Source organism: Sinohyriopsis cumingii, chromosome 16 (genome assembly GCF_028554795.1).
Source record: "Sinohyriopsis cumingii isolate HCF-2022 chromosome 16, ASM2855479v2, whole genome shotgun sequence".
Taxonomy (NCBI): Eukaryota; Metazoa; Mollusca; class Bivalvia; order Unionida; family Unionidae; genus Sinohyriopsis; species Sinohyriopsis cumingii.
The window spans coordinates 15,102,002-15,129,613 of NC_142976.1; the positions used below are offsets into that span (position 1 = coordinate 15,102,002).

General features: G+C 34.3%; 1 protein-coding gene across 1 annotated transcript; it reads left to right on the plus strand.

The window, feature by feature from the left end:
- The first annotated feature begins 9 nt into the window (after window positions 1-9).
- On the plus strand, window positions 10-27,612 carry LOC149779977 (uncharacterized). The gene is made up of 5 exons (XM_089936699.1): window positions 10-651; window positions 2,161-2,295; window positions 5,121-5,183; window positions 10,521-10,610; window positions 18,537-27,612. The coding sequence occupies exons 1-5, from the start codon at window positions 496-498 to the stop codon at window positions 19,296-19,298; spliced, it is 1,206 nt and encodes a 401-aa protein (XP_089792825.1). The 5' UTR covers window positions 10-495; the 3' UTR covers window positions 19,299-27,612.

Genomic DNA, 27,612 nt, shown 5'->3' on the forward strand with positions numbered 1-27,612 from the left:
TTGTATCATATCATTTTCAAGAACATCGGGTTAAAAAGCAAGCTGAGCCGTTTCGATATTCATTTCACCTACATGTGGCTCGTGTTATTTTCTTTAAGCGTATGCCGTGGAGTTCTAAGCCATATTGTTTACAGGTGCTTGGCAATGGAGGTACCACTGTCGTGCACAAAAACAAAAGTTTCGCATGTATTTTAGTCTTGTCTTGCATGTGGTAAAAATGACTGCATTGAAAATAAATTAATATATGGTATCATTTGTTTGTGAATGATTGTCATATAAATCTTGGTTAAAAAAGAAATTGATATGAGACTGAGCTAATTGTACATGCAGGAACACACCTGAGTTAATAGTCCTACAGGTATGATGTAAGACCCTGACGCTGATATTTATGTTTTGAGCGTAAAACAAAACCAACATGTGCTATGTCTTACATTGTAGGACTAACCTGAGTTACAGTATGTAGTCCCATTATCAGGTTATTACCGCATCAAAACGATGCAGAATACTTACAACACAGGGGAGCGTATTCCCCGAGAAAAGATATATGACACTGATGAACGTCTTACAGCTAAACATATACACACGCTTCAGTTTGTCCAAGAGGTGGTTAGAGAAAACAAGGATCTGAAGAAGAAAATAGAAGACTATGAGGTAAATAATCATAATAATAATAATAATAATAATAATAATAATACCACTCTTATTTTTTTTCTGAGAATGTAGATCACATTAAGGATAATTCTGCATCACTTCAGAGCTTTAGAGTACATATATTTAAAGTGAATCCTGTAGTCCCAAGCCTGCTGATCATAGACGTAATACTTTTTGTTCCAGTTGAGAGCATATAGTGTATAGTGCACTGTTTTGACTGTAGAAGTTTATGTATATGCATGAATATACATGCATAGATGAATATATTAATGCTCTTTTATGAAAGATCATATCTGTATCAATGTTTATGCTGATTTTTTGGTGTAGTATTTCAAAATGAGTATAGCACAGATGACTAAAATGTAGGAACATGTGAGCAACATTTCGTAATTACATTATTTTTTTAGGTGGTTGGGTTTTTCCATTAATTTTTGGATTGCCCTAGACATATTTTGTTGCAAAGGTTGGAGTACCATGGGTTAATCATTTACAAAATGAAAATAGCCATTAGCTCTGTGCGAAAATGAAATATATAATTTACACAGTATGAAAATTTAAAAAATAGAAAGTGTGTATGCACTGTTTATTTATATTTACATCCATATTACTGGGAAGAGAGAGACAGAGAGATATTGTATGGTATATACATTTATATATTATCAATCATGTAAAAGAAAATATAAAATGTAAACTTAGTAACTCACTGCCACAGTTTTCATGAAAGGTTACTGAATGTGTGAAATATGGTATGTACATATCCATCTATGTTTCTATCAATCTGGCAGTCAATCATCTAATTCTGAGATGAATTGTTATCATTACTTTGTATATAAATACTTGCAACGGTCAATTTTAAAAATGTATTGCACAGTACTTTAGCAGCTTTACTTAAACAAACAAAGCTCTAATCCAAGATTTGTTAATGGTTTGTTTAATAGTAAGAACACCCTGTCAAATATGTCTAATAGCATGAATCACTGTTGATTAAGTATTTAACAATGAACAAGATAATAGGAAAGAGGTACACTGTTATTTTTTGCAAGAATTATCATAAATCTTAAATATTTACAAGAAGCATTAACCAGCATGAATATGAGAAATAGGGGTGATTGGGATGAAAATTTTAATATGAAGAAGTAAAAAGTTTAAGATTCAAAATGTCAAGCCAGTTCTCATGGCTGAGCTGTGGGTAAACCTTGAATATAATGTTTTGTGAGTTATGTCAAATGTGCAAGCAAAAGGACAATTTTGTCAGTCCAGATGTTTAATATTTTTTTTTAAGTTAACTCTTGTTGACTATGCAGGATGTAAAACATACACATTCCTCAAAATCTGAAACTGGCATAGAGTATCACTTCTGTTATTATATTCAGCATTATGACAGACAAGGCAAATGAAGTTCGGACAATGATAATTTGGAATGCCTATAATCAATGCATGAAACCAAAGGCCCTGCAAACAGGAACACTACAAACAGCTTTGTGTCATAAATTGATGACATTGTTTCAGGAGAAGCAGATCCATTGTGAAGAACTTCATAAACTGGCGGAAGAGAGTAAGGAGAAGATAAAACTAATTCAGCAGCAGTACCTGGCACGAGCTGATGAAATCAATGCCATGATGGCACAGAAGCACAATTTGGAGGTAACTACAGTAAAACCTTTTAGGAGTGACCATTCATGTAAAAGGCAAAGCTCACATTTATATGACCTCTGTATGCAGAACAAGTACCATGCACTGAATACCGTTGTGGTTGTTATTATTATGTGCCATGTTATTATTATTATTATTAATGCATGTATTATTAATATTATTAGTATTATTATTATCATTATTATTACATTAAGAACAAATTTTCTTTAACATACTGTTTGGCAAAATCATAATAAACATGTATATTTTATACTTGCCCAAATTTATGTTTCACACAAGATTATTATATCCTGACCAAATTAATCATCACTGACTCTTAAAGAAATTACTGATACAAATTAGTTTTGTGCACTGTGACAAAATGTTAATGTGACTGTTAATTGACAGTTTCAATTTGACTAACCAACCGGTATAATTAAACTTAGAAATAAATGTTTACACTTCAAAAAGCATCTGGGTTAACCGTTTGCTAAACTCGCCAAGATCAAAAGAGACAGCTTGTGCAAGAGGCCTACGATGAATTGATTATGAAAAGAAGTTATGTTGCTATTATTTGTTAGTAGCAAATGAATTAAAACATAATGTAACTCAAGGATTAACTTGTATTGTTCAAGATAGCTTTAATTCACAGGCAAATACATAAAAATATGAAACAATGCATGTCACACTGGCACAAAAGACTTTTCTTATTTCTGCTGTGACAACACAATTGCTTTTCCCAGTCTAGCAAAGCTTTGATCCTCTCCTAATGATAAAAACTACCTCATTCTTTGAATTTGACATATTGTCAACTTTGAATTACACTGACAATGTGACTGGAATTTGGTGTGCACAATCAAGATAAGAAATGCATACAAATCAATGCATATGATATGCCTTTATCTACACATTTCCAAGTGAAACAAAAGTTTACAAAAACCAGACTGCTGACTGTGGAAAGCATGTGACCATTATATATATATATATATATATATATATATATATATATATATATATATATATAAGGGATATTTACATGTGTATACCATGACAGATATGGGAGTTCAGTAAGGGATATTTAAATGTAGCTTGGGATATTTACATGTGTATATCATGACAGATATGGGAGTTCAGTAAGGGATATTTACCTGTGTATATCATGACAGATATGGGAGTTCGGTAAGGGATATTTACATGTAGCTTGGGATTAATTTACATGTGTATATCATGACAGATAAGGGAGTTCAGTAAGGGATATTTACATGTGTATATCATGACAGATATGGGAGTTCAGTAAGGGATATTTACATGTGTATATCATGACAGATATGGGAGTTCAGTAAGGGATATTTACATGTGTATATCATGACAGATATGGGAGTTCAGTAAGGGATATTTACATGTGTATATCATGACAGATATGGGAGTTCAGTAAGGGATATTTACATGTGTATATCATGACAGATATGGGAGTTCAGTAAGGGATATTTACATGTGTATATCATGACAGATATGGGAGTTCAGTAAGGGATATTTACATGTGTATATCATGACAGATAAGTGAGTTCAATAAGGGATATTTACATGTGTATATCATGACAGATAAGTGAGTTCAATAAGGGATATTTACATGTGTATATCATGACAGATATGGGAGTTCAGTAAGGGATATTTACCTGTGTATATCATGACAGATATAGGAGTTCAGTAAGGGATATTTACATGTAGCTTGGGATATTTACATGTGTATATCATGACGGATAAGGGAGTTCAGTAAGGGATATTTACATGTGTATATCATGACAGATATGGGAGTTCAGTTAGGGATATTTACATGTGTATATCATGACAGATAAGTGAGTTCAGTAAGGGATATTTACATGTGTATATCATGACATATGGGAGTTCAGTAAGGGATATTTACATGTAGCTTGGAATATTTACATGTGTATATCATGACAGATATGGGAGTTCAGTAAGGGATATTTACATGTAGCTTGGGATATTTACATGTGTATATCATGACAGATATGGGAGTTCAGTAAGGGATATTTACATGTGTATATCATGACAGATAAGGGAGTTCAGCATGGGATATTTACACATGTATATCATGACAGATATAGGAGTTCAGCCAGGGGTATTAACATGTGTATATCATGACAGATATGGGAGTTCAGCATGGGATATATACATTTATATATCCAGACATACTTTTGGAACATGTGGTGCAATAGTTACAAATTAAGATTTACTAAAACTCTATTCAGACTGTCACTTCAGAGTAATGTCTTAGGTCTTTACAAACTATTAATGTACAGGCTGTTAACCAGTTATTGCAGTTTTTCAGAGCTGAAAGATAGTGTGCTGAATTTTAAAAGATTGTTAGTTTGACCTCCTTCATATGTTCTTATAATATCCTGGGCTGAACTCCCATATCTGTCATGTTATACACATGTAAATACCCATTGCTGAACTCCCATATCTGTCATGATATACATAATTATGTAAATACGAGAAATATCTGTCTTGACCTAATTTTAACTCAATACCAAAGAAGGACAAACTATCCACCTGGAAACAGGCATTTTTGGATCATATAAAGGTGACAATATGTCTCACAATCAAGTCACTGCAACCTCCATTACAGGCCCAACAGAATATTGCTTAAAATCTTGGACAACTATTGAATGGTTAATGAAAATATATGTAGTATACTAATGTATTTGGATTAAGATGTGCCATGATTCACAAGTTTATTAATATTACACATTTTTACACATTTCTATACACAGATGGATTGACTGATGGAAAATCACAAAATCTTATCTTTCCAGATGAACCGAATCTTAGAAGAAAAGCTTGAGCAAGAGAAGAATTTTACAGAGGAAATTGCCCGGGTGTGTAAAAGTTAATATGCTTTTTATGCCCTCACCACAATAATAGAATAGAGTGCATAATTTTGCTTCTGTCCATTCATAAATCTGCACATTTATAAATCTGTCTAAAATGCATCTTAGTATGAATACAGGAAAAGCTTGAGGTAGACAATTGAAACTTTAAAGGCATGTTTGCTTGCCTGATGACCTTGTTAGCTTGTTTGCTTGCCTGATGACCTTATTAGCTCGTTTGCTTGCCTGATGACCTTATTAGCTCGTTTGCTTGCCTGATGACCTTATTAGCTCGTTTGCCTGCCTGGTGACTTTATTAGCTCATTTGCTTGCCTGGTGACCTTACTAGCTCATTTGCTTGCCTGATGACCTTATTACCTCGTTTGCTTGCCTGATGACCTTATTAGCTCGTTTGCTTGCCTGATGACCTTATTAGCTCGTTTGCTTGCCTGATGACCTTATTAACTCATTTGCTTGTCCGATGACCTTATTAGTTCTGCATGTCATTTCAGTAATTTTGTTGTATAAGTTGTTGTTTTGAACTTTTTAGATGTATCCTTTTCACTTAAAATCATTTTAATGCAGTTACATAGAATTAAACAGATTAGTATACAAAACTAATGAGAATACATAGTGGCTTTTCCATGGGATTTGCCACTTTATCTGTGCATTTTATGCCTCAAATATAGTTGCAGAAAGGGACATTATTTCCCTGTGTCCAGTTGTATGTCTGCAAGTTTTAGTCTTAAGCTGTTTTAGTGTGATTACACATGACAAAAATGCTTTGATAAGGAAATTCACCACTGCTACTACTACTACTACTACTGCTGCTGCTATTAAAGTATTTAATAAATGAAAGTTACACTCTTAGTGACCAAACCAGTCAATCTTGTGAGTGATACCATATGTACTCTCTTATAAGTCGAGGCAAACTGCAAACAGCAAAGATCCTGATCTACTGTAGCTTAATGGTCCTGCAGATCAGGGTCTTTATTGTTTGTTCTACTCATTACTCCTAACAAAGTAACAAGACTCAGATTTGCTGGCACATTATTTGATGGCAGATCTGGGTCTGTGCAGTTTGCAGTTCGTCTCTGCTTATAAGTGTGTACATATGGTATGTAAAAAAATTAAACACAAACACTTCTGTGTACAATAAATCTGGTGGCACACTCAAGTCTTCTCCACCTTACACAGAAATCCATAAACAAATATAAACATGCATTCACACATACAAAATATACTCAAGACGTCTTCCTGCAATATAAAAATTTTATCAGAACAAACATCTGTAATGGAATTATTTACACATAATGCCTCTTTGACACCCAAATGCAAATGAATGGACCAGAAATTCTGGGCCATAAGCATCTTTATATGGGTGGTGATAGTGATGTATTGCCACTCAGATGTCATCATAAGTACCTGATATGTACTGTAATATGTATGCTGAGTTTATTAATGTAAAACAAAACATGAAGAGCTAGAATTTGTCACTACAATTCAGTGCCACCTTAAAAGTGGATATGAAACAGCTTTAGCACTTACCATATGTACTTGCTTTTAAGTCTATTCCAACTGCAAACTGCACACACCTAGCTCTGCCATCACATATTGCACTAGCCAATATGGGTCTATGCAGTTTGTTAAGAGTAATCAGTAGAACAAACAGCAGACAGATCTGCCTGTGCATTATGCAACTGCAGATCAAGGTCTGTGTTGTTTGCAGTTGGATTCGACTTGTAAGCAAGTATATATGTTGCCTTTTATTTGCTTTATTAATATTTGAATAAATGAAAAGTGTATTTTATTATCAAAACCTGCCATAATATAATTTAAAAGACTATTTATTCGCTATGTGAGAAAGCCAGATCAGTTGCTAAATCATACATCTTAGTCCAGTATCAAATTATAAAATTGCATAATTATCATAAGTAATCTGATTGTATTGTGCTTTGAGACTGCTGATAAAACATAAACATCATCATGAAAATACTGATGATTTGTGACCTGGAATTTGCATTCAAAACAGGAGAAAAACACGTGTATTCTTTTCCTGCTCTCTGGACAAAGTTATCCTAAGTTTTATGCTTAAAATAAATAATGATATTTACCCTAGGATTATATACATTGTACTTTGATGTGTGACCTTTTCATTCAGTTGATGCAGTTCATTGTGTTCTTGTAACCTGCAGATTGTATAGATTTACATTTTCAACATAGTAAGGAACCACGGAATGACATATAGAGATGTTATTGTGGGCTTTAAGTTGTAATGCAATATTGTCACTTTTTTTGGAGTCAACATAATGCCAAGTTTACAGCTTGCAGAGACTTCCATTATTTCTTCCACTTACCATTACCTGTAAATTGTTGTTATTTTTATCTGACAAACATGCAACAGTTGTAATGTTCTAATGCTGACCAGACAGCTAATGTCAGTAATCATGCATCAGTTGTAATGTCCAAATGCTGACCAGACAACTAATGTCAGTAATCATGCATTAGTTGTAATGTCCTAATGCTGACCGGACAGCTAATTTCAGTAATCATGCATTAGTTGTAATGTCCTAATGCTGACCAGACAGCTAATGTCAGTAATCATGCATTAGTTGTAATGTCCTAATGCTGACCAGACAGCTAATTTCAGTAATCATGCATTAGTTGTAATATCCTAATGCTGACCAGACAGCTAATGTCAGTAATCATGCATTAGTTGTAATATCCTAATGCTGACCAGACAGCTGATTAGAGTAAACATGCGTTAGTTGTAATGTCCTAATGCTGACCAGGCAGCTAATTTCAGTAATCATGCATTAGTTGTAATGTCCTAATGCTGACCGGACAGCTAATGTCAGTAATCATGCATTAGTTGTATGTCCTAATGCTGACCAGACAGCTAATGTCAGTAATCATGCATTAGTTGTAATGCCCTAATGCTGACCAGACAGCTAATGTCAGTAATCATGCATTAGTTGTAATGTCCTAATGCTGACCAGACAGCTAATGTCAGTAATCATGCATTAGTTGTAATGTCCTAATGCTGACCAGACAGCTAATGTCAGTAATCATGCAATAGTTTTAATGTCCTAATGCTGACCGGACAGCTAATTTCAGTAATCATGCATTAGTTGTAATGTCCTAATGCTGACCAGACAGCTAATTTCAGTAATCATGCATTAGTTGTACTGTCCTAATGCTAACCGGACAGCTAATTTCAGTAATCATGCATTAGTTGTAATGTCCTAATGCTGACCAGACAGTTAATGTCAGTAGTCATGCATTAGTTGTAATGTCCTAATGCTGACCAGACAGCTGATTAGAGTAAACATGCGTTAGTTGTAATGTCCTAATGCTGACCAGACAGCTAATTTCAGTAATCATGCATTAGTTGTAATGTCCTAATGCTGACCAGACAGCTAATTTCAGTAATCATGCATTAGTTGTAATGTCCTAATGCTGACCAGACAGCTAATTTCAGTAATCATGCATTAGTTGTAATGTCCTAATGCTGACCAGACAGCTAATGTCAGTAATCATGCATTAGTTGTAATGTCCTAATGCTGACCAGACAGCTGATTAGAGTAAACATGCATTAGTTGTAATGTCCTAATGCTGACCAGACAGCTAATGTCAGTAAACATGCATTAGTTGTAATGTCCTAATGCTGACCAGACAGCTGATTAGAGTAAACATGCATTAGTTGTAATGTCCTAATGCTGACCAGACAGCTGATTAGAGTAAACATGCTACTCTGTAAGTAATGCTATCACAGATTTATTTATGGCATGCATCTAAAATGTACCTATTTATTTATGGGTGTGGTTGGGCATGCATCTAAAATGTACCCATTTACACAATATCTGTACTTTTGTCAACATGCTGAATCTGATTATACATCATGATACAATATATCATTATGTGCTTGTTGGGCGAGAATTATGGGTTACTGCATTTGTATGGGGAAAATATACCTTGGAGTGCAGTATATCCATCTGAGAAAACAAGTTCATTTTTTCCCATACAAATACAGTAACCTTTTTATTATATGCTCAGTTTCTTATTCTACCTAAGGCTTAATTATATAAACAAAAATACACTACAAGAAACAAAGTAACTGAATTTATACCATATTCCAAACTGAATACACAAGCACAGATTTATCAGCACACAACAACATTAATGTGCACATAACTTCACCCAGCTAAATTTGAACTTAGTCACACAGTCGACATCACTTTCGAAAAAAATTGTCATTTTGGTCTTCTTAAAATTGAAATTTAGAGTCATATTGTGGATGAATGCACATTGCAACAATTTCTGCATTTGGTCTGGAATGAATATATTTTGGTATTTTTGTTGATTCTACTAAATTTCGTGATTATGGACTGGATTTATCAGTGTCAGTTCTACATGAAGTACTACATGAAGTAACATCTGATTTGTGCAGTGAGGGAGCAGCATCTTGGCTTATCTGCAGCTATGTTTCTGTTCTGTCATTGAATATTTGGAATCATAATGTGGGAAAATATGAATTTTTTCAATTGTAATGATCAAAAAGACACTTTGGAATATAATGTTCATTTCATTTTGAGTGCAGTAAGGAGGATGTTATTGCACTTGAAATTTAGTCAAAATTACAGTACAATTTCAAAATGTGTAATCAAGCTTTGGAACCAATGACATAGCTCATGTAACTCGGATTTGCAGAACTAAGAAAGTTCACATTGAGGAAATTTAGACTATAAAACTGTAAGTATATTTTTTGCCATTCTTATTACCAGTTAAAGAAGACACGTTTATGCCTTATCCCTTGCATGCTATTTGTAGGGACCCCAGTAATTTATGACATGTCTGGCATCTATTGCTAGCCTAAATCTGAAACATTGTATCAAAAAAGTTAGTGCAGAATGTTGCAAAGCAGCTGGTATGGCAGTCCATGAAACAGCTTCTTTAGTTCATCCAGAAACAACTTTAATCAATCAAAACGTAAAGTGTCTACTACATGAGTGTACATGATTTGTTAACAAAGTAGTTCCTAATACACTATTGGGCACATGTGTCATGCACATGAGTGCAACACGAAGGTGTGCAGTATCATAAACTATTGCACGAGTCTGACAATGTAAAAGTTAACGAAGACAAAAATGAGCATATAATAAAAGTAGTTTTCCCATGTGTGTTAGACAGGATAGGTAGATTGAAGTCTGATCTTAGACTCCCACCACCTTTGGATACAATTTCTTTTTTCCATGCACATGTGCACACATGCATGTTTGTGCACACTCACACACACAAGAATATTATAATCATGCTAACAGAGAGCCTATGTCCTGTCTATTTTAGATGAAGGGCGATATTCTGAGACTTGAACAGACCAATAAGGAACTGATGTCAAGGATGGGGTCTTTGGGAGATGCACAGGATGCTACAGAAGTAAGTAGCCCCAGGCCAAACTCTGAACTTGCACTCTGGGTGAGATTGTATAACTGAAGGTCATTGTTATAATGACTCAGACTGAAACCAGACCATTTCACCTCTTTGTCCCATCATTATCTTTAACCAGCCATATCATTTTTCAGTGTTCAGTGTATTGGTAATGTATGCATGGGGTGGCATGCTTAATTTGTTTTTGTTTCTGACCCCCAAGTAACTTGAAAAATAATCTTGCTCTTATTTGTTGAAAAAAACTAATTTAATCCATAATAATATTTTTTTAAAAATATATTGTGGTAAAACAAAAAATTCAAAAGAACCCTACCCAAAAAAAATAAATGGTTGGTCCATTAGGCAGTAGAACAAAAAAGGTGAAATTTAACTTTTTTTAATGCTGCTTGTGACTACTGGCTAATTATATTGACAGACAAATTGTCCTTTTCTTGTCTTTATTTTCTTTTCCTTACCTTGTCTATGGATGAATTGGGTAATTTTTATGAAGGCTATTTAAATGAAGAGCTCCGACATGGACCTTATGGTTTATGTACCCATTTTTGTCAGCATATTTACATGGACCTTATGGTTTATGCACCCATTTTTGTCAGTATATTTACAGGGACCTTATGGTTTATGTACCCATTTTTGTCAGTATGTTTACATGGACCTTATGGTTTATGTACCCATTTTTGTCAGATGTTCGCAGTATGTCTTCCGATGAGGAAGCATTAACTATACACTGTAATTAAATCTAACTGATAGGAGTACCTAGACTGCATTATGATAATTGCTAATAGGTAAAAATATTTAATAAACTGCCACTAGAACTAAAACTTCATTGACAATGACACATTCTACAACATTTTAAGCTGTTTTGAAAGAGCCCCTATGAATGCACTGGATAGCTAATATACAGATATATTCATAATATGTTGGTCCTGTATTCAAACTGTAGTGGTCAGTGATGTTATAGGTGAGAATAATAATAATAATAATGACTTTATTTAAAGAAGGCAACACAGTTAGCTAAGAACTAATCTACCTTGAGGCCCTCATACAAAGGAATTTATTTATTTTAGCTGCATCTCTGAAGCCACTTTGATATATTGGGTATGGAAAAAGGAAATAGAGTGGGCATTTTAAATTGAAACTGGAATACTAGTCCAGAGCAAAGTTCCAGAGTATTGGAAACTTTTTTTAAATAATTCCTTATTTGGTTTGGGAATTTTATACTGTTTGGTAGACATGAATTTCAAGTGGGGAGTATTGGTCTTTAATAGGTAATATTTTTAACTTACTAGCTAAATTTTTCTTGCTTTCTTTCTGGATTGATAATAGCCCACATGCTCTTTTTTGAAGATGTGCCAGCTTTGCTATGTTTTTTATCATTTGAATTACCCCATACTGTATTACAGTAGTCTAAATAGGGCTATGTGTAACTGTTATAAAATAGTTTTCTGTGCCTCTCAGGAAGAAAATGTTTTATTCTACTGAGAAGCCATAAACTTGAATTGACTCTTTTACTGATATGTTTGATATGTTCAGTCCATGAGAGGTTATTATCCACCAAAACACCAAGTAGTCTATCATGACAGATCATTTGCAAATTTTTATCTTTCCATGTCCGAGATAGTTCATCAGTATCAAGATTTGTCCTTTTTTGCCATGTTGAGATAAGCAATATTTTAGTTTTGCTAGTATTTACCACCATGCCATGCTTTGTGTTTTGAATGACTGACAATGTTGTATCATCTGCATAGAGATCTGTAGATGCTATTGAGTCCCTTAGTAAAAGTTGTATTTAAATAAAATAAATAGTAATGGACCTAGAACAGAGTTGTCCATATTTTGGGGACAGATGAGGCTGCAATATTTAAATTGGTTATGAATGTTATGCTATCTAAAATAGCAGAGGCAGAAGATTTAATGAGTCATGGACCAATCTGATCAAGTCCTGTAGCTTTCTTGGTATCAAGTTCACTGAGATATTTTTTAACAAAGTGTTTTGATACTGGTGGAATAGAGAAACATACCTCCTTAGAGATTTTGCTGCTGCATAACTTTTTTAGTTCATTAAAGTTGTTTTCTATCACTGGTTCTTTTAATTTTGTGGTAACACTGGTGAAAAAAATCATTGAAAACATTTGCAATCTCAGTGTCATCAGTGACAATGGTGTCATTTACCAGAAGTGAGTGAATTTTATTTGTCTGATCTTTGTGTGTTCCTCCAGTGAGTTCATTGAAGACTTTCCAAATGGAGTTTGTGTTGCTCTTTTTGTTTTCAAGCAAAGATTGATGATAAGTTTTTTTAAGCTTTTAATCATACTTGTTATTTTATTTCTCTTTACTTTATATTGTGAACCGCTTCTGTGGCCTTGTGGTTGCGGGAGGTTGTGGGTTCGATCCCCAGCCAAGTCATACCAAAGACTTACAAAAACGGTACTAACAGCTGCCAAGCTAGGTGCTCAGCATTAAGAGGTTAGTGTTAGGACTGGTCAGCCTGGTGTCAGGATAATGTGACTGGATGGGACATCATGCTACATGTCTGTGGCATGATGCCCCAGTGCTAGACATCACTATGAACTGCCGCACTGCAGACATCATAGCGATATGACTGAAAAATTGTTAAAAGCTACGTTAAAAATCCAAGTCACACACACACTTTATATTGTGCATGGTTTCCCATAGCCTTGAACTGACCACATTGTCTGGTAGGTTGGTATAAATGTGATCAATAAGAGTGCTTGATAATTGTTTCCCTTGTGGGCTCATTTACCAGCTGGACTAGGCATAATGCTTTAATAAGTTCCATCCAGTTCCTTATTTGAGTATTGAGAAGGTCTTTATCTATATCGCTGAGTATATACGTTTCATCAATAGTAGTGCTACACAATTAAGGGATCAGGTGAAAATGACTGATAAGATTTTAGTCTTCATGTTGATGGCAGTTGATTAGATATTGTTTTACCTGTTTGAAATTACAATAACTTAAACTAGATACTCCTATTAATTAGAATTAATTGCAATTGCAAATTTCAGATGTTCTATTTTAAGTCAACCAAAACTAGGTAAATCAGTCTTAGTGATACTTTGATGTGCTGACAGTAATTTAAATTCCTAGAAAACCTGCAGCAAAGCACTTGGTTTGTTCAGGCAGTACAAAATAATTGATTTTCACAGTCTCTATGTTAGAACACAAAATTGGTGGGGGGGTACTCCCCATGTTTGAAGAATTAGGAGAAATGTTTTAAATATAGCAGGGATTTAATAAAGAACTAGTGGTAGGGCTTGAAAATATAATGTATGTTTGTGCATTGATTTTTTAGTGGAATTTTAAAGAAATGAGTGTGAATTCCACAATGTGCATCCTTGAACAGAATTTCATTTCATTGAAAGGTCATAAAGGTTGAGTATCATGAAAGATGTTACACCATGGGCTGTCTCATCCTTCTGAACAAACAGTGTGAATAAACATGTACATAAGGACCCCACCCCCAAGTATGTATTTCTGGTTGCACTGGTGTTAAAATTAGGGCAGGCAGGTCAGTTGTTTTTATTTTGCATTTGTTTTTGTCTTTATAACATCATGTATATTTAATGTGGTTTTTTGAATATTTTTTTAACCTTTGGGGAAAAGAGTGCTTGGGTCAGCAATGAGAACAAGGAATGGTCAGCTGACCAGAAACACACATTTTATTTTTTGTTTGGCCTAAGAATAGTCAAACCTGTTTAAGGGACCAGCTTATTCTTTATGTTTCAAACCATTGTCGGCTTGTTTGAGATGAAAACTGGTTCTTTTATGTACCATTGTCGGCATAAGTCAGGTCTTCATGATACTGATCTAATTATGCTAATTTAAACATTTACTTTGTTTTGCCCTAAAAAAATGCTGCAGAAAATAATGTACAGTGTATTTTTTATTTCTGGAAAAGTTGCATAATTACAATAAAATACCATCTGCAGATTTTGATGAGAAACATGCATTGGGAGACTGCTCCCCAGATTGACTATTCATTCTCTACATTTATAATCTAATAAAATTTCTAGTGGGACCTAAAAGAGACTGGTATGTTTTCCACTTCTATTGAAAAAACAGGATATTGTCACCACTGGGAAAGAAACATTTCTAAAAACCAATACGTTTTTTGAGGTGCTGCAAAAATACAGATATTTATTTTGATTTTCTTGACTCCTGTTTTACTAATCTGACTATATCTCTTTTGGTTAATATTTTACTCTGTGCATAGAATACACCAGCCAAAACACAGATCACAATTAAAAACATGATTGTTCACTTCTAAACTCCTAAACACAGCCATATTTTTTAAAAAAGAAGCAATTTTCAGTAATCTTTTGGAGTAGGAGAAAAAGGAAGATAGAGGCCTTTCCTGACACCACATTATATTTATGTAACCTGTATAAAAAGTCAACATTCAGGCATAATGCTCATGGAAAACTATCACTGTGGGGCAGTTTATAAAGTTGATTTTCACAGAAGAAATACATTAAAGGTAAGGGTGGCCAGAGATAAACAATCACATTTGCACAGACTACTTAATTGACTGTCAGTAGCTAAGGTTATTTTGTGTTAAGAGTCTTTTGTTATTGTTGTTGTTGTGGGGTTTAACGCCATTTTTCAGCACATGATAGGCTATACATGGCGGCCAGTATTAATGGTGGAAAGTCTGCACCTAGTTAAGATTGTCCAGTGGATTTTAAGACAGAACATTGGTGTATTATTTATTTATTGTCTCTGTATTTGTTGTGCTTATGTGAGTGTATGCCATTTTATGTGTATGTGCATGTATTTGGTGATGATACTTGATAGTGCCAAGTCTACCCAACTATTATATTTTTGAAAGTGTAAATGCTTCAAGAAAACATTTTTTAAAAATTTCCAGTCAATTTATTTATGCTTAAATGATTAGTTAATTTATTCTCATTTCTACTCTGTATGTGTTTTTGTAGTCATCTACCCCTCTTTGGACCACAAAATACACTATTTAAGTTTCATTAATCATCCTAACACAGTTTGGAAGAGGAAACCCAATACTTTGTTTAAAAATGCACAACCAGTCTGTACTTGTCTTGAAGCAATCAGTATACTAGCAATTCATCCTGGTAACAAAATTATGCATGTCTTCATGGGTTGTATTCATATTATTGGTTATCTGGAGATGCATACTCATAAGATGTCATTGTTGGTACCAATTATACTACATTTTGCTACATATTCAAAAGACATCAATGTTGGTACCAATTATACTACAGTTTGCTACATATTCATAAGACATCAATGTTGTTACCAATTATACTACATTTTGCTACATATTCATAAGACATCAATGTTGGTACCAATTATACTACAGTTTGCTACATATTCATAAGACATCAATGTTGTTACCAATTATACTACATTTTGCTACATATTCATAAGACATTAATGTTGGTACCAATTATACTACAGTTTGCTACATATTCATAAGACATCAATGTTGTTACCAATTATACTACATTTTGCTACATATTCATAAGACATCAATGTTGTTACCAATTATACTACAGTTTGCTACATATTCATAAGACATCAATGTTGTTACCAATTATACTACAGTTTGCTACATATTCATAAGACATCAATGTTGGTACCAATTATACTACATTTGCTACATATTCATAAGACATCAATGTTGGTACCAATTATACTACAGTTTGCTACATATTCATAAGACATCAATGTTGGTACCAATTATACTACATTTGCTACATATTCATAAGACATCAATGTTGGTACCAATTATACTACAGTTTGCTACATATTCGTAAGACGTCAATGTTGTTACCAATTATGCTACAGTTTGCTACATATTCGTAAGAGATCAATGTTGGTACCAATTATGCTACATTTTGCTACATATTCATAAGACATCAATGTTGGTACCAATTATACTACAGTTTGCTACATATTCATAAGACATCAATGTTGGTACCAATTATACTACAGTTTGCTACATATTCATAAGACATCAATGTTGGTACCAATTATACTACAGTTTGCTACATATTCATAAGACATCAATGTTGGTACCAATTATACTTCAGTTTGCTACATATTCATAAGACATCAATGTTGGTACCAATTATACTACAGTTTGCTACATATTCATAAGACATCAATGTTGGTACCAATTATACTTCAGTTTGCTACATATTCATAAGACATCAATGTTGGTACCAATTATACTACAGTTTGCTACATATTCATAAGACATCAATGTTGTTACCAATTATACTACAGTTTGCTACATATTCATAAGACATCAATGTTGGTACCAATTATACTACAGTTTGCTACATATTCATAAGACATCAATGTTGGTACCAATTATACTACATTTTGCTACATATTCCTTAGACATCAATGTTGGTACCAATTATACTTCAGTTTGCTACATACTCATAAGACATCAATGTTGGTACCAATTATACTACAGTTTGCTACATATTCATAAGACATCAATGTTGGTACCAATTATACTATAGTTTGCTACATATTCATAAGATGTCATTGTTGGTACCAATTATACTACATTTTGCTACATATTCGTAAGACATCAATGTTGGTACCAATTATACTACATTTTGCTACATATATAAAGACATCAAATTTGTTACCAATTATACTACAGTTTGCTACATATTCATAAGACATCAATGTTGGTACCAATTATGCTACAGTTTGCTACATATTTGTAAGAGATCAATGTTGGTACCAATTATGCTACATTTTGCTACATATTCGTAAGTTGCCAATGTTGGTACCAATTATGCTACATTTTGCTACATATTCATAAGACATCAATGTTGTTACCAATTATACTACAGTTTGCTACATATTCATAAGACATCAATGTTGGTACCAATTATACTATAGTTTGCTACATATTCATAAGATGTCATTGTTGGTACCAATTATACTACATTTTGCTACATATTCATAAGATGTCATTGTTGGTACCAATTATACTTCATTTTGCTACATATTCATAAGACATCAATGTTGTTACCAATTATACTTCAGTTTGCTACATATTCATAAGACATCAATGTTGGTACCAATTATACTACAGTTTGCTACATATTCATAAGACATCAATGTTGGTACCAATTATACTTCAGTTTGCTACATATTCATAAGACATCAATGTTGTTACCAATTATACTACAGTTTGCTACATATTCATAAGACATCAATGTTGGTACCAATTATGCTACATTTTGCTACATATTTGTAAGAGATCAATGTTGGTACCAATTATGCTACATTTTGCTACATATTCATAAGACATCAATGTTGTTACCAATTATACTACATTTTGCTACATATTCATAAGACATCAATGTTGGTACCAATTATACTACATTTTGCTACATATTCATAAGACATCAATGTTGGTACCAATTATACTACAGTTTGCTACATATTCATAAGACATCAATGTTGGTACCAATTATACTACAGTTTGCTACATATTCATAAGACATCAATGTTGTTACCAATTATACTACATTTTGCTACATATTCTTTAGACATCAATGTTGGTACCAATTATACTTCAGTTTGCTACATATTCATAAGACATCATTGTTGGTACCAATTATACTATAGTTTGCTACATATTCATAAGACATCAATGTTGGTACCAATTATACTACAGTTTGCTACATATTCATAAGACATCAATGTTGTTACCAATTATACTACAGTTTGCTACATATTCATAAGACATCAATGTTCTTACCAATTATACTACAGTTTGCTACATATTCATAAGACATCAATGTTGGTACCAATTATACTACATTTTGCTACATATTCATAAAACATCAATGTTGGTACCAATTATACTACATTTTGCTATATTTCAGCAAATGCAAGTTGAAATGGAGGACTTCAAAAGAATAATAGCAGATCTAAAAGAAGAGATAGAAAATCTTAAAGAAGAAAATAAAACCCTGATGGACCAGAAATCGGGTCAGTTTTCAGAAATTCAACAGCTCCAAAATCTCAAGGCCTGTAATGATTCTCTTACACAGGAAATAAGGGAGGTAACTCAGAAAAATACAGAACTTAAATATAAGATCAGCAAGCTGGAGAAGGATTTGATTGATTCACAGAGTAATGGTGACCACACAGACATGATAGAAATTTTGAAAAATAAACTCAGTAGGGTACATAAGGAGCGGTCCATGGGGACAGAGAAAATTCAGGAGCTGGAGAGATTAATTGAGGGACTGAAAAGTGAGAATAAAAAAATCTATGAGGCTTTGCAAATTAGTGAGGTTGCCAAGAAAAGAGTGTTAGAGGAGTACTACCGCGTACATTCTGAGCTGCAGATGCTGAAGAAACAGTATATGTTGGACAACCGGAACCAAACATTTCAAGAATTTGTGCAGCTTAAACGAGAAATAAAACTGCTTAAGGAGGAAAACCTGGAACTGAAACACAGGCTAAAGTTGGGAGGGTCAATAAATAGTCTTGTAAGCCTCCCTGTGCTGAAACATGTAGAGGAACACCCTTCCTCACAACCCCCAGTCACCCAAAAATTTGTCCGCCAGAAGAAAAAGAATGGCAAGAAGCAGGAGACTCTGGTTCCGGTGGAGAAACCTGACATGATCGAGCCATTCTAAGATAATAGTCAGCTGTATTAATTAAATGCCTTAAAAAGGAGGATGATGGATATATTTTTATTTATCTGGATAATTCTCCTACTTGATAAACTTACATTAGGAAATTAGACAGATGGTCCTAAAAGTTCAAGCATTCCATTGATGGTACTATTGGTGCAGAGTGTTATGTCATACTTAAATTTCTCATGATTACTGAAGCTTCATCTTGACAAATGATTTTAATTCATCTACTATGTCATTATAATAGTCTCATTATATATCCCCATTTATTTGTACCCCCCTACCGATTTCAATAACGAAAACATTTAATGTGATAAAAATTGCACAGAACTAAGTCAGTTGAATTATTGATTTATAATTTATAAACTGACTATGACCAGAATGGCACTAATACTGGCATCCCCTGCACCTTTCATGCTTAACGAACTTTCCATACTAACAGGGCGCCATATTGTGTACACTATGGGTTAGTTTATTTCCATCCGACAATATAATGACGTAGTTCATCCTATTTGGTAACTGCTGGATAATTCCGTAAATTGCCAGAACATTGAGGGTTTGGAATTATATCCCTTGGCCTTTGCACACATGAACATAAAATTAAACCGCTTGTTAAATCCACTTGAAAGGCAAATTTGTTGTTGTCATTCTATTCAGCATTGTAAATATGGGAAGCAGATGACATATGTATGTGTCATGCACACACCCCTTGCTGAAAATGGACTTGTGCGGGAACTGGAAATGGATCTCAAGCATGTCTGTCTATTATATTGAAAACTTCTGTTAAGCATGAAAGCAGATAATGGCAGTGTAAGGGCCACTCTACTCACAGTCAGGTTAGAAATTATAAATCAGTGAATGAATTGACTAAGTTCCTTGCACTTTTTATTACATTAAAGTTTTCCATTATAGAAATCGGTAGGGGGGTACAAACCAATGGGTATGTATAGTCAGACTATAGAATGCTGTTAATGGTCATTGGTGTATCATGCAAAAGAATGAGATGTTTTTATGAACTCTGCAGTATTGATAAATACACTGTAATCATAATCAGGTCTTAATTTGACCAAAAAAAACTTTAATTAATTGGCTGAGATTTAAGTCCAACTTACAATTTGACCAATCAAATGTCTAAAATCTGGACTTAACTTTAAGACTTAATGTTCATAAAATTGGGACCAGGGAGTTTGTTTAGTGCTATTTATTGATGCTTGTTTTGTGAGCTTTTGAAAATATTGCAAGCATAAATGCCGTAAATAGATTAAATCTGTTATATGTCAGTTTCTGTTTGGTGTTCATATTTCAGATTTGTAAAATCTCTATTGACAGTGTGCTACAGCTTAAGAAGCTATGCATCAAGACATGTCTCGGATGTGTAGTGGTAACATTTTCTTCCTCCAATAGGGTCACTGCTCACCTACATTACAATATGAACTTCAGTGATGCAAAGTAACAGATATATGGAAATACTTATAGGATTAATATGTTATCTCTTTTCATACATTTTATTTCCTGGAACCATGTATTCAGATCTAACACTGATCCTGGAACCTTGTATCCAGATCTAACACTGATCCTGAAACCGTCTATCCAGATCTAACACTGATCCTGGAACCATGTGTCCAGATCTAACACTGATCCTGAAACCATGTATCCAGATCTAACACTGATCCTGGAACCATGTATCCAGATCTAACACTGATCCTGAAACCATCTATTCAGATTTAACACTGATCCTGGAACCATCTATCCAGATCTAAAACTGATCCTGGAACCATGTATCCAGATCTAACACTGATCCTGGAACCATGTATCTAGATCTAACACTGATCCTGGAACCATCTATCCAGGTCATCATTGGCATTTATCACATATACATTATAACTTTTTGAGAAGATTTTAAAAAAAATGAGAATTAGTTCACATGCTCCATTTGCTAAAATCTTATGTTTACAAATAGTTTTGGACAGTCAGTATTAGCCAACTATTGCCCTAAATTATTGCATTGCAAGTGTTGTAATTATTAATCTTTTAGAAACTTTACCATGGTGCAGGTGTGTGTTATTGTGTGTTTGCATGCATGTGCACATGAACACATGTTGAGGACAAGAGAAAATGAGTCTTTTTAATATGATATCACCTGGGATATCCAGAACTCTGTCTTTGATTTTTTCTTAGAAAAGTGATTTGTCTATAAATTCAAGAAAATTTTCACTCAGAGATAGGCTTCTTGTAGATAATGTGCAATGAATTTGTACAGTCTACTTAATGACCAATTTTGGAATTGCTTTTATACTAGTGTCCTCCACTATATATTTGTCAGTGCACGATATTTTAGGTGCTTGTTTTATTAATTTAAAGTGTACAAGCACATTTCAAGAGAATGTTAAGATTGTAAAAGGTTGTTTTCTATGATACTTGTGTCATATAAATTGTTGCCTGCATGTCCATTGTGAATTACCTTTGATGGATATTTCATTATCCGCATGTTTAAACTTTAATTTATTCTTCTACTGCCAATAATTCATGTCAAAGTGAAAATTTACTGTGAATCAACTGTGTTCCAAGGCATTCCTAACCTAGACATTTGATTGTTTAGAACTTTTCTGCTGTAAAAATGTTGTTTTAAAAAGAAATTATTTTCTGAAAATTTGCATCAAATTCAGGGCATCCATCAGTTAGATTTAAATCAAGATTGCTACTAACTTATATATGTATGTATATCAAGTTATGTGTTCTCATACTATAACATGATAAAGTGGGCCACACAAGTTACCATGCTCTCACATTATAACATGATAAAAGGGTCCATACAAGTGTACCATGCTCTCACATTATAACATGATAAATAGGGCAATACAATTGTATCATGTTTTCACAGTACAACTGATAAAAGGGGCCATACAACTGAACCACACTCTCACACTATAAGACTGATAAAGGGGGCCATTCAAGTGTACCATCCTCTCACACTATAAGACTGATAAAGGGGGCCATACAAGTGTACCATGTTCTCACACTATAACACAATAAATAGGGCCGTACAAGTGTACCGTGTTCTCACACTATAAGACTGATAAAGAAGGCCATACAAGTGTACCATGTTCTCACACTATAAGACTGATAAAGGGGGCCCATACAAGTGTACCATGTTTTCACACTATAACATGATAAATAGAGCCATACAAGTGTACCATGTTCTCACACTATAACACAATAAATAGGGCCGTACAAGTGTACCGTGTTCTCACACTATAAGACTGATAAAGAAGGCCATACAAGTGTACCATGTTCTCACACTATAAGACTGATAAAGGGGGCCCATACAAGTGTACCATGTTTTCACACTATAAGACTGATAAAGAAGGCCATACAAGTGTACCATGTTCTCACACTATAAGACTGATAAAGGGGGCCCATACAAGTGTACCATGTTTTCACACTATAACATGATAAATAGGGCCATACAAGTGTACCATGTTCTCACACTATAAGATTGATAAAGGGGGCCCATACAAGTGTACCATGTTCTCACACTATAACACGATAAATAGGGCCATACAAGTGTACCATGTTATCACACTATAAGACTGATAAAGGGAGCCTTACAAGAGTACCATGTTCTCACACTATAAGACTGATAAAGGGAGCCTTACAAGAGTACCATGTTCTCACACTATAAGACTGATAAAGGGAGCCTTACAAGAGTACCATGTTCTCACACTATAAGACTGATAAAGGGAGCCTTACAAGAGTACCATGTTCTGACACTATAAGACTGATAAAGGGGGCCATACAAGTGTACCATGTTCTCACACTATAAGACTGATAAAGGGAGCCTGACAAGAGTACCATGTTCTCACACTATAAGACTGATAAAGGGAGCCTTACAAGAGTACCATGTTCTCACACTATAAGACTGATAAAGGGAGCCTTACAAGAGTACCATGTTCTGACACTATAAGACTGATAAAGGGGGCCATACAAGTGTACCATGTTCTCACACTATAAGAGTGATAAAGGGAGCCTTACAAGAGTATTGTCTTAATGGTGAGGTCCATTATACATAGTATTACTATTACATGATGTAATGGGATCCATGAACATACCTGTCTTATAAATGGGACTATGTTGTACTTGGGTACACTATACTTTGGTATATTACAGTATTACTATTACATGATGTAATGGGATCCATGAACATACCTGTCATATAAATGGGACTATGTTGTACTGGGGTACACTATACTTTGGTATATAACAGTATTACTATTACATGATGTAATGGGATCCATGAACATACCCATCATATAAATGGGACTGTGTTGTACTGGGGTACACTATACTTTGGTATATAACAGTATTACTATTACATGATGTAATGGGATCCATGAACATACCCATCATATAAATGGGACTATGTTGTACTGGGGTACACTATACTTTGGTATATTACAGTATTACTATTACATGATGTAATGGGATCCATGAACGTACCTGTCATATAAATGGGACTATGTTGTACTGGGGCACACTATACTTTGGTATATAACAGTATTACTATTACATGATGTAATGGGATCCATGAACATACCTGTCATATAAATGGGACTATGTTGTACTGGGGTACACTATACTTTGGTATATTACAGTATTACTATTACATGATGTAATGGGATCCATGAACATACCCATCATATAAATGGGACTATGTTGTACTGGGGTACACTATACTTTGGTATATTACAGTATTACTATTACATGATGTAATGGGATCCATGAACATACCCATCATATAAATGGGACTGTGTTGTACTGGGGTACACTATACTTTGGTATATAACAGTATTACTATTACATGATGGAATGGGATCCATGAACATACCTGTCATATAAATGGGACTATGTTGTACTGGGGTACACTATACTTTGGTATATTACAGTATTACTATTACATGATGTAATGGGATTCATGAACATACCTGTCATATAAATGGGACTATGTTGTACTGGGGTACACTATACTTTGGTATATTACAGTATTACTATTACATGATGTAATGGGATTCATGAACATACCTGTCATATAAATGGGACTAAGTTGTACTGGGGTACACTATACGTTGGTATATAACAGTATTACTATTACATGATGTAATGGGATTCATGAACATGCCTGTCCTATAAATGGGACTATGTTGTACTGGGGTACACTATACTTTGGTATATTACAGTATTACTATTACATGATGTAATGGGATTCATGAACATACCTGTCATATAAATGGGACTATGTTGTACTGGGGTACACTATACTTTGGTATATAAAAGTATTACTATTACATAATGTAATGGGATTCATGAACATACCTGTCATATAAATGGGACTATGTTGTACTGGGGTACACTATACTTTGGTATATAACAGTATTACTATTACATGATGTAATGGGATCCATGAACATACCTGTCATATAAATGGGGCTGTATTGTACTGGGGTCCATTTTACATACTATCATATAAATGGGACTGTGTTATACTGAAGCATGGTTCTCAGTAGATTTCCAAGCTGAAGAGTCAGTTGACCCTTGACCCCAAAAATCTCGAGTCGAAACTTAAATCTCAAGAGTCAGTTCTTTTGGACAGTCATGAGCCCATAGCTGTGATTCCTCATTATTGGTGGAAAAATATGCTGTTTAAGATTTCTTGTCTCATGCTGAATCATGGAAATACTTGTACAGTATTTTGTAAGAAACATGCAATCTCATTTTTTTAAAGTGTATCTCTGTGTTAATGTGTGTATATTTTGTATATGAAACAGACAGGATTGTTTTATACTTTAGTATATTTTCAACTTTTCAACATATTCTTTTATCAACTGCTCAAATCATTTTACATGTAAAAATATACCCACACAAATATGAATGTTATATATGATTCAGATATTAAGGATGTAAATCACAGAATTGTCAGTTCTTTTTTCCACTCGTCCTTAAATTTTCTAACAAATTTTAGAGATTGAGTCTTCTCCTTTTCCTTGGGTGGGTTCACTCCCCAGCCGAGTCATACCAAAGACTTACAAAAATGATACTAACAGCTGCCTCGCTAGGTGCTCAGCATTAAGAGGTTAGTATTAGGACTGGTCGGCCTGGTGTCAGGATAATGTGACTGTGTGGGACATCATAGCGATATGACTGAAAAATTTTAAAAAATCCTAATCACACACACACACACAAACCTTCTCCTCAGAAATGACACTATCTTTCTGTTTCTTTGGAGTCTGAGGGTCAGAAAAAATACTTATTTGTGCCATTGTGATTTTGAAGTTCAGATAAATCCTCTGAGTGTTATGACCATTCAGTTTTTTTCCATTAATTAAAATGTTCAAGATTTTAAATGTTTTGCTGATTGAAGCAAATTAATTGCCAGTAAAACACAATCCCACACTGAAAACTGGTTTCGTGAGAAGCCTCATATTCACATTTTGCCTAACTGATTATAATTTAAAGCACAGTCAAACAAATGCCGATATTTTATTAGAAATAAATCCAGTGAAGTCATAAATGATTCTGAATTTTTAAACATCCTACCAGATGAAGCGAATTGCCAGTAAAACAATTAAAGTTGTCAAGTTGGTCCACTTTGACAACCGACTTCGTGAGCCACCATAATGATATGTTCCAGTTTTGACCATTTGATTATAATTATTGGCTGTCACGGTGTAAATTTGTTATGGGCAGCATACTCTTAGTAAGATGCTAAGCTGGAGATGAATCAAGGGTAATTGAGATTGATGTTCCAGCTCAAATCTTTGTGCGTCAATAAAAGATGCACAAGTTGAAATTTTCACATGCCAAAAATGACTCATATTTAATTTACAAAACCCGAGGATATCCATCTATTGCAAACCCTGCTGAGGTACATTATACCAGGGTATATTATACACAGTAGTACTATTACATAACATAATAAATCATTATAAATCAGACTTTGTACTGAAGTGCATTTTACTGGGGTATATTATATACATTATTACATAATAGGACTGTGTTATACAGCAAGGGACCATGGCATTTTTTAAGTTCAGTTCAGTCAGTTTTGCCTTTCACCCCTGCCGGGGTATAGGCTGCCCATAAAAGATCACCAGAGGCTTTTGTCCTGTGCCATTGCCTCAAGCTGACTCCAGGTGTGACCCATCTTAGTGATGCCTGCCTCGAGGTCAAGTCGATAGGTGTTTCTTGGTCAGCCCCTTCTCTGCTTGCCTTGAGGGTTCCACCTCAATGCCTGTCTGGTAATGTTGGTTGGCAGTTTACATAGGGTGTGTCCTATCCAGCTGCATCTTCTCTTCTTGATCTCATCCTCTAGCACTTTTTAAGGCAGTGATAAAAATGTGGTGGTACAGTTTTGTATGGAATATGTTGAAAAAAATGAAGTCACAAAGAAAGCGCAACAACTAGCCTTATCAAGAGAAGCTTTTGGGATCTGCCAACATGGACTTGTACATGCTAGGGTTTGGAAATTCCCAATCCATATCACAGTAATTTGGTTTTGGTGCTTCACTGCACATCAACACATGTAGTTTACTTAGTTTCAAGACAGTTGGAGTAAAGTGCCTTGCCCAAGGACCCAGGTTGGTCGGATGGTAGTATTTGAATATGCATCTTTTTGGTCGCGAGTCCAGCTGTCCAGCCACCAAGTTACGGAGGCTCCCTATCACAAAATATTTAAATAAGGCAAAGTTTACCCTGTATTTGAATATTATGTTGAGATTATCCATGTTGTTTCTTTGTAACGGACATTTAAGTTTTGGTTAAAATTGGTAAATTCTTGAAAGCTAATGTTTGGTTAGACATGATGCCTTTCTCCACATGAGGTAGTTTTGTTAAGGCCTATCATAGGACCTAATGTATATCATGCAATGTCTTGTTTATTAGAATCTAATGTATATCATGCAGTGTCTTGTTCATTAGGACCTAATGTATATGATGCAATGTCTTGTTCATTAGGACCTAATGCATATCATGCAATGTCTTGTTCATTAGAACCTAATGCATATCATGCAATGTCTTATTCATTAGGACCTAATGTATATCATGCAGTGTCTTGTTCATTAAAACCTAATGTATATCATGCAATGTCTTGTTCATTAGGACCTAATGCATATCATGCAGTGTCTTGTTCATTAGAACCTAATGCATATCATGCAATGTCTTGTTCATTATGACCTAATGTATATCATGCAGTGTCTTGTTCATTAGGACCTAATGTATATCATGCAGTGTCTTGTTCATTAGGAACTAATGCATATCATGC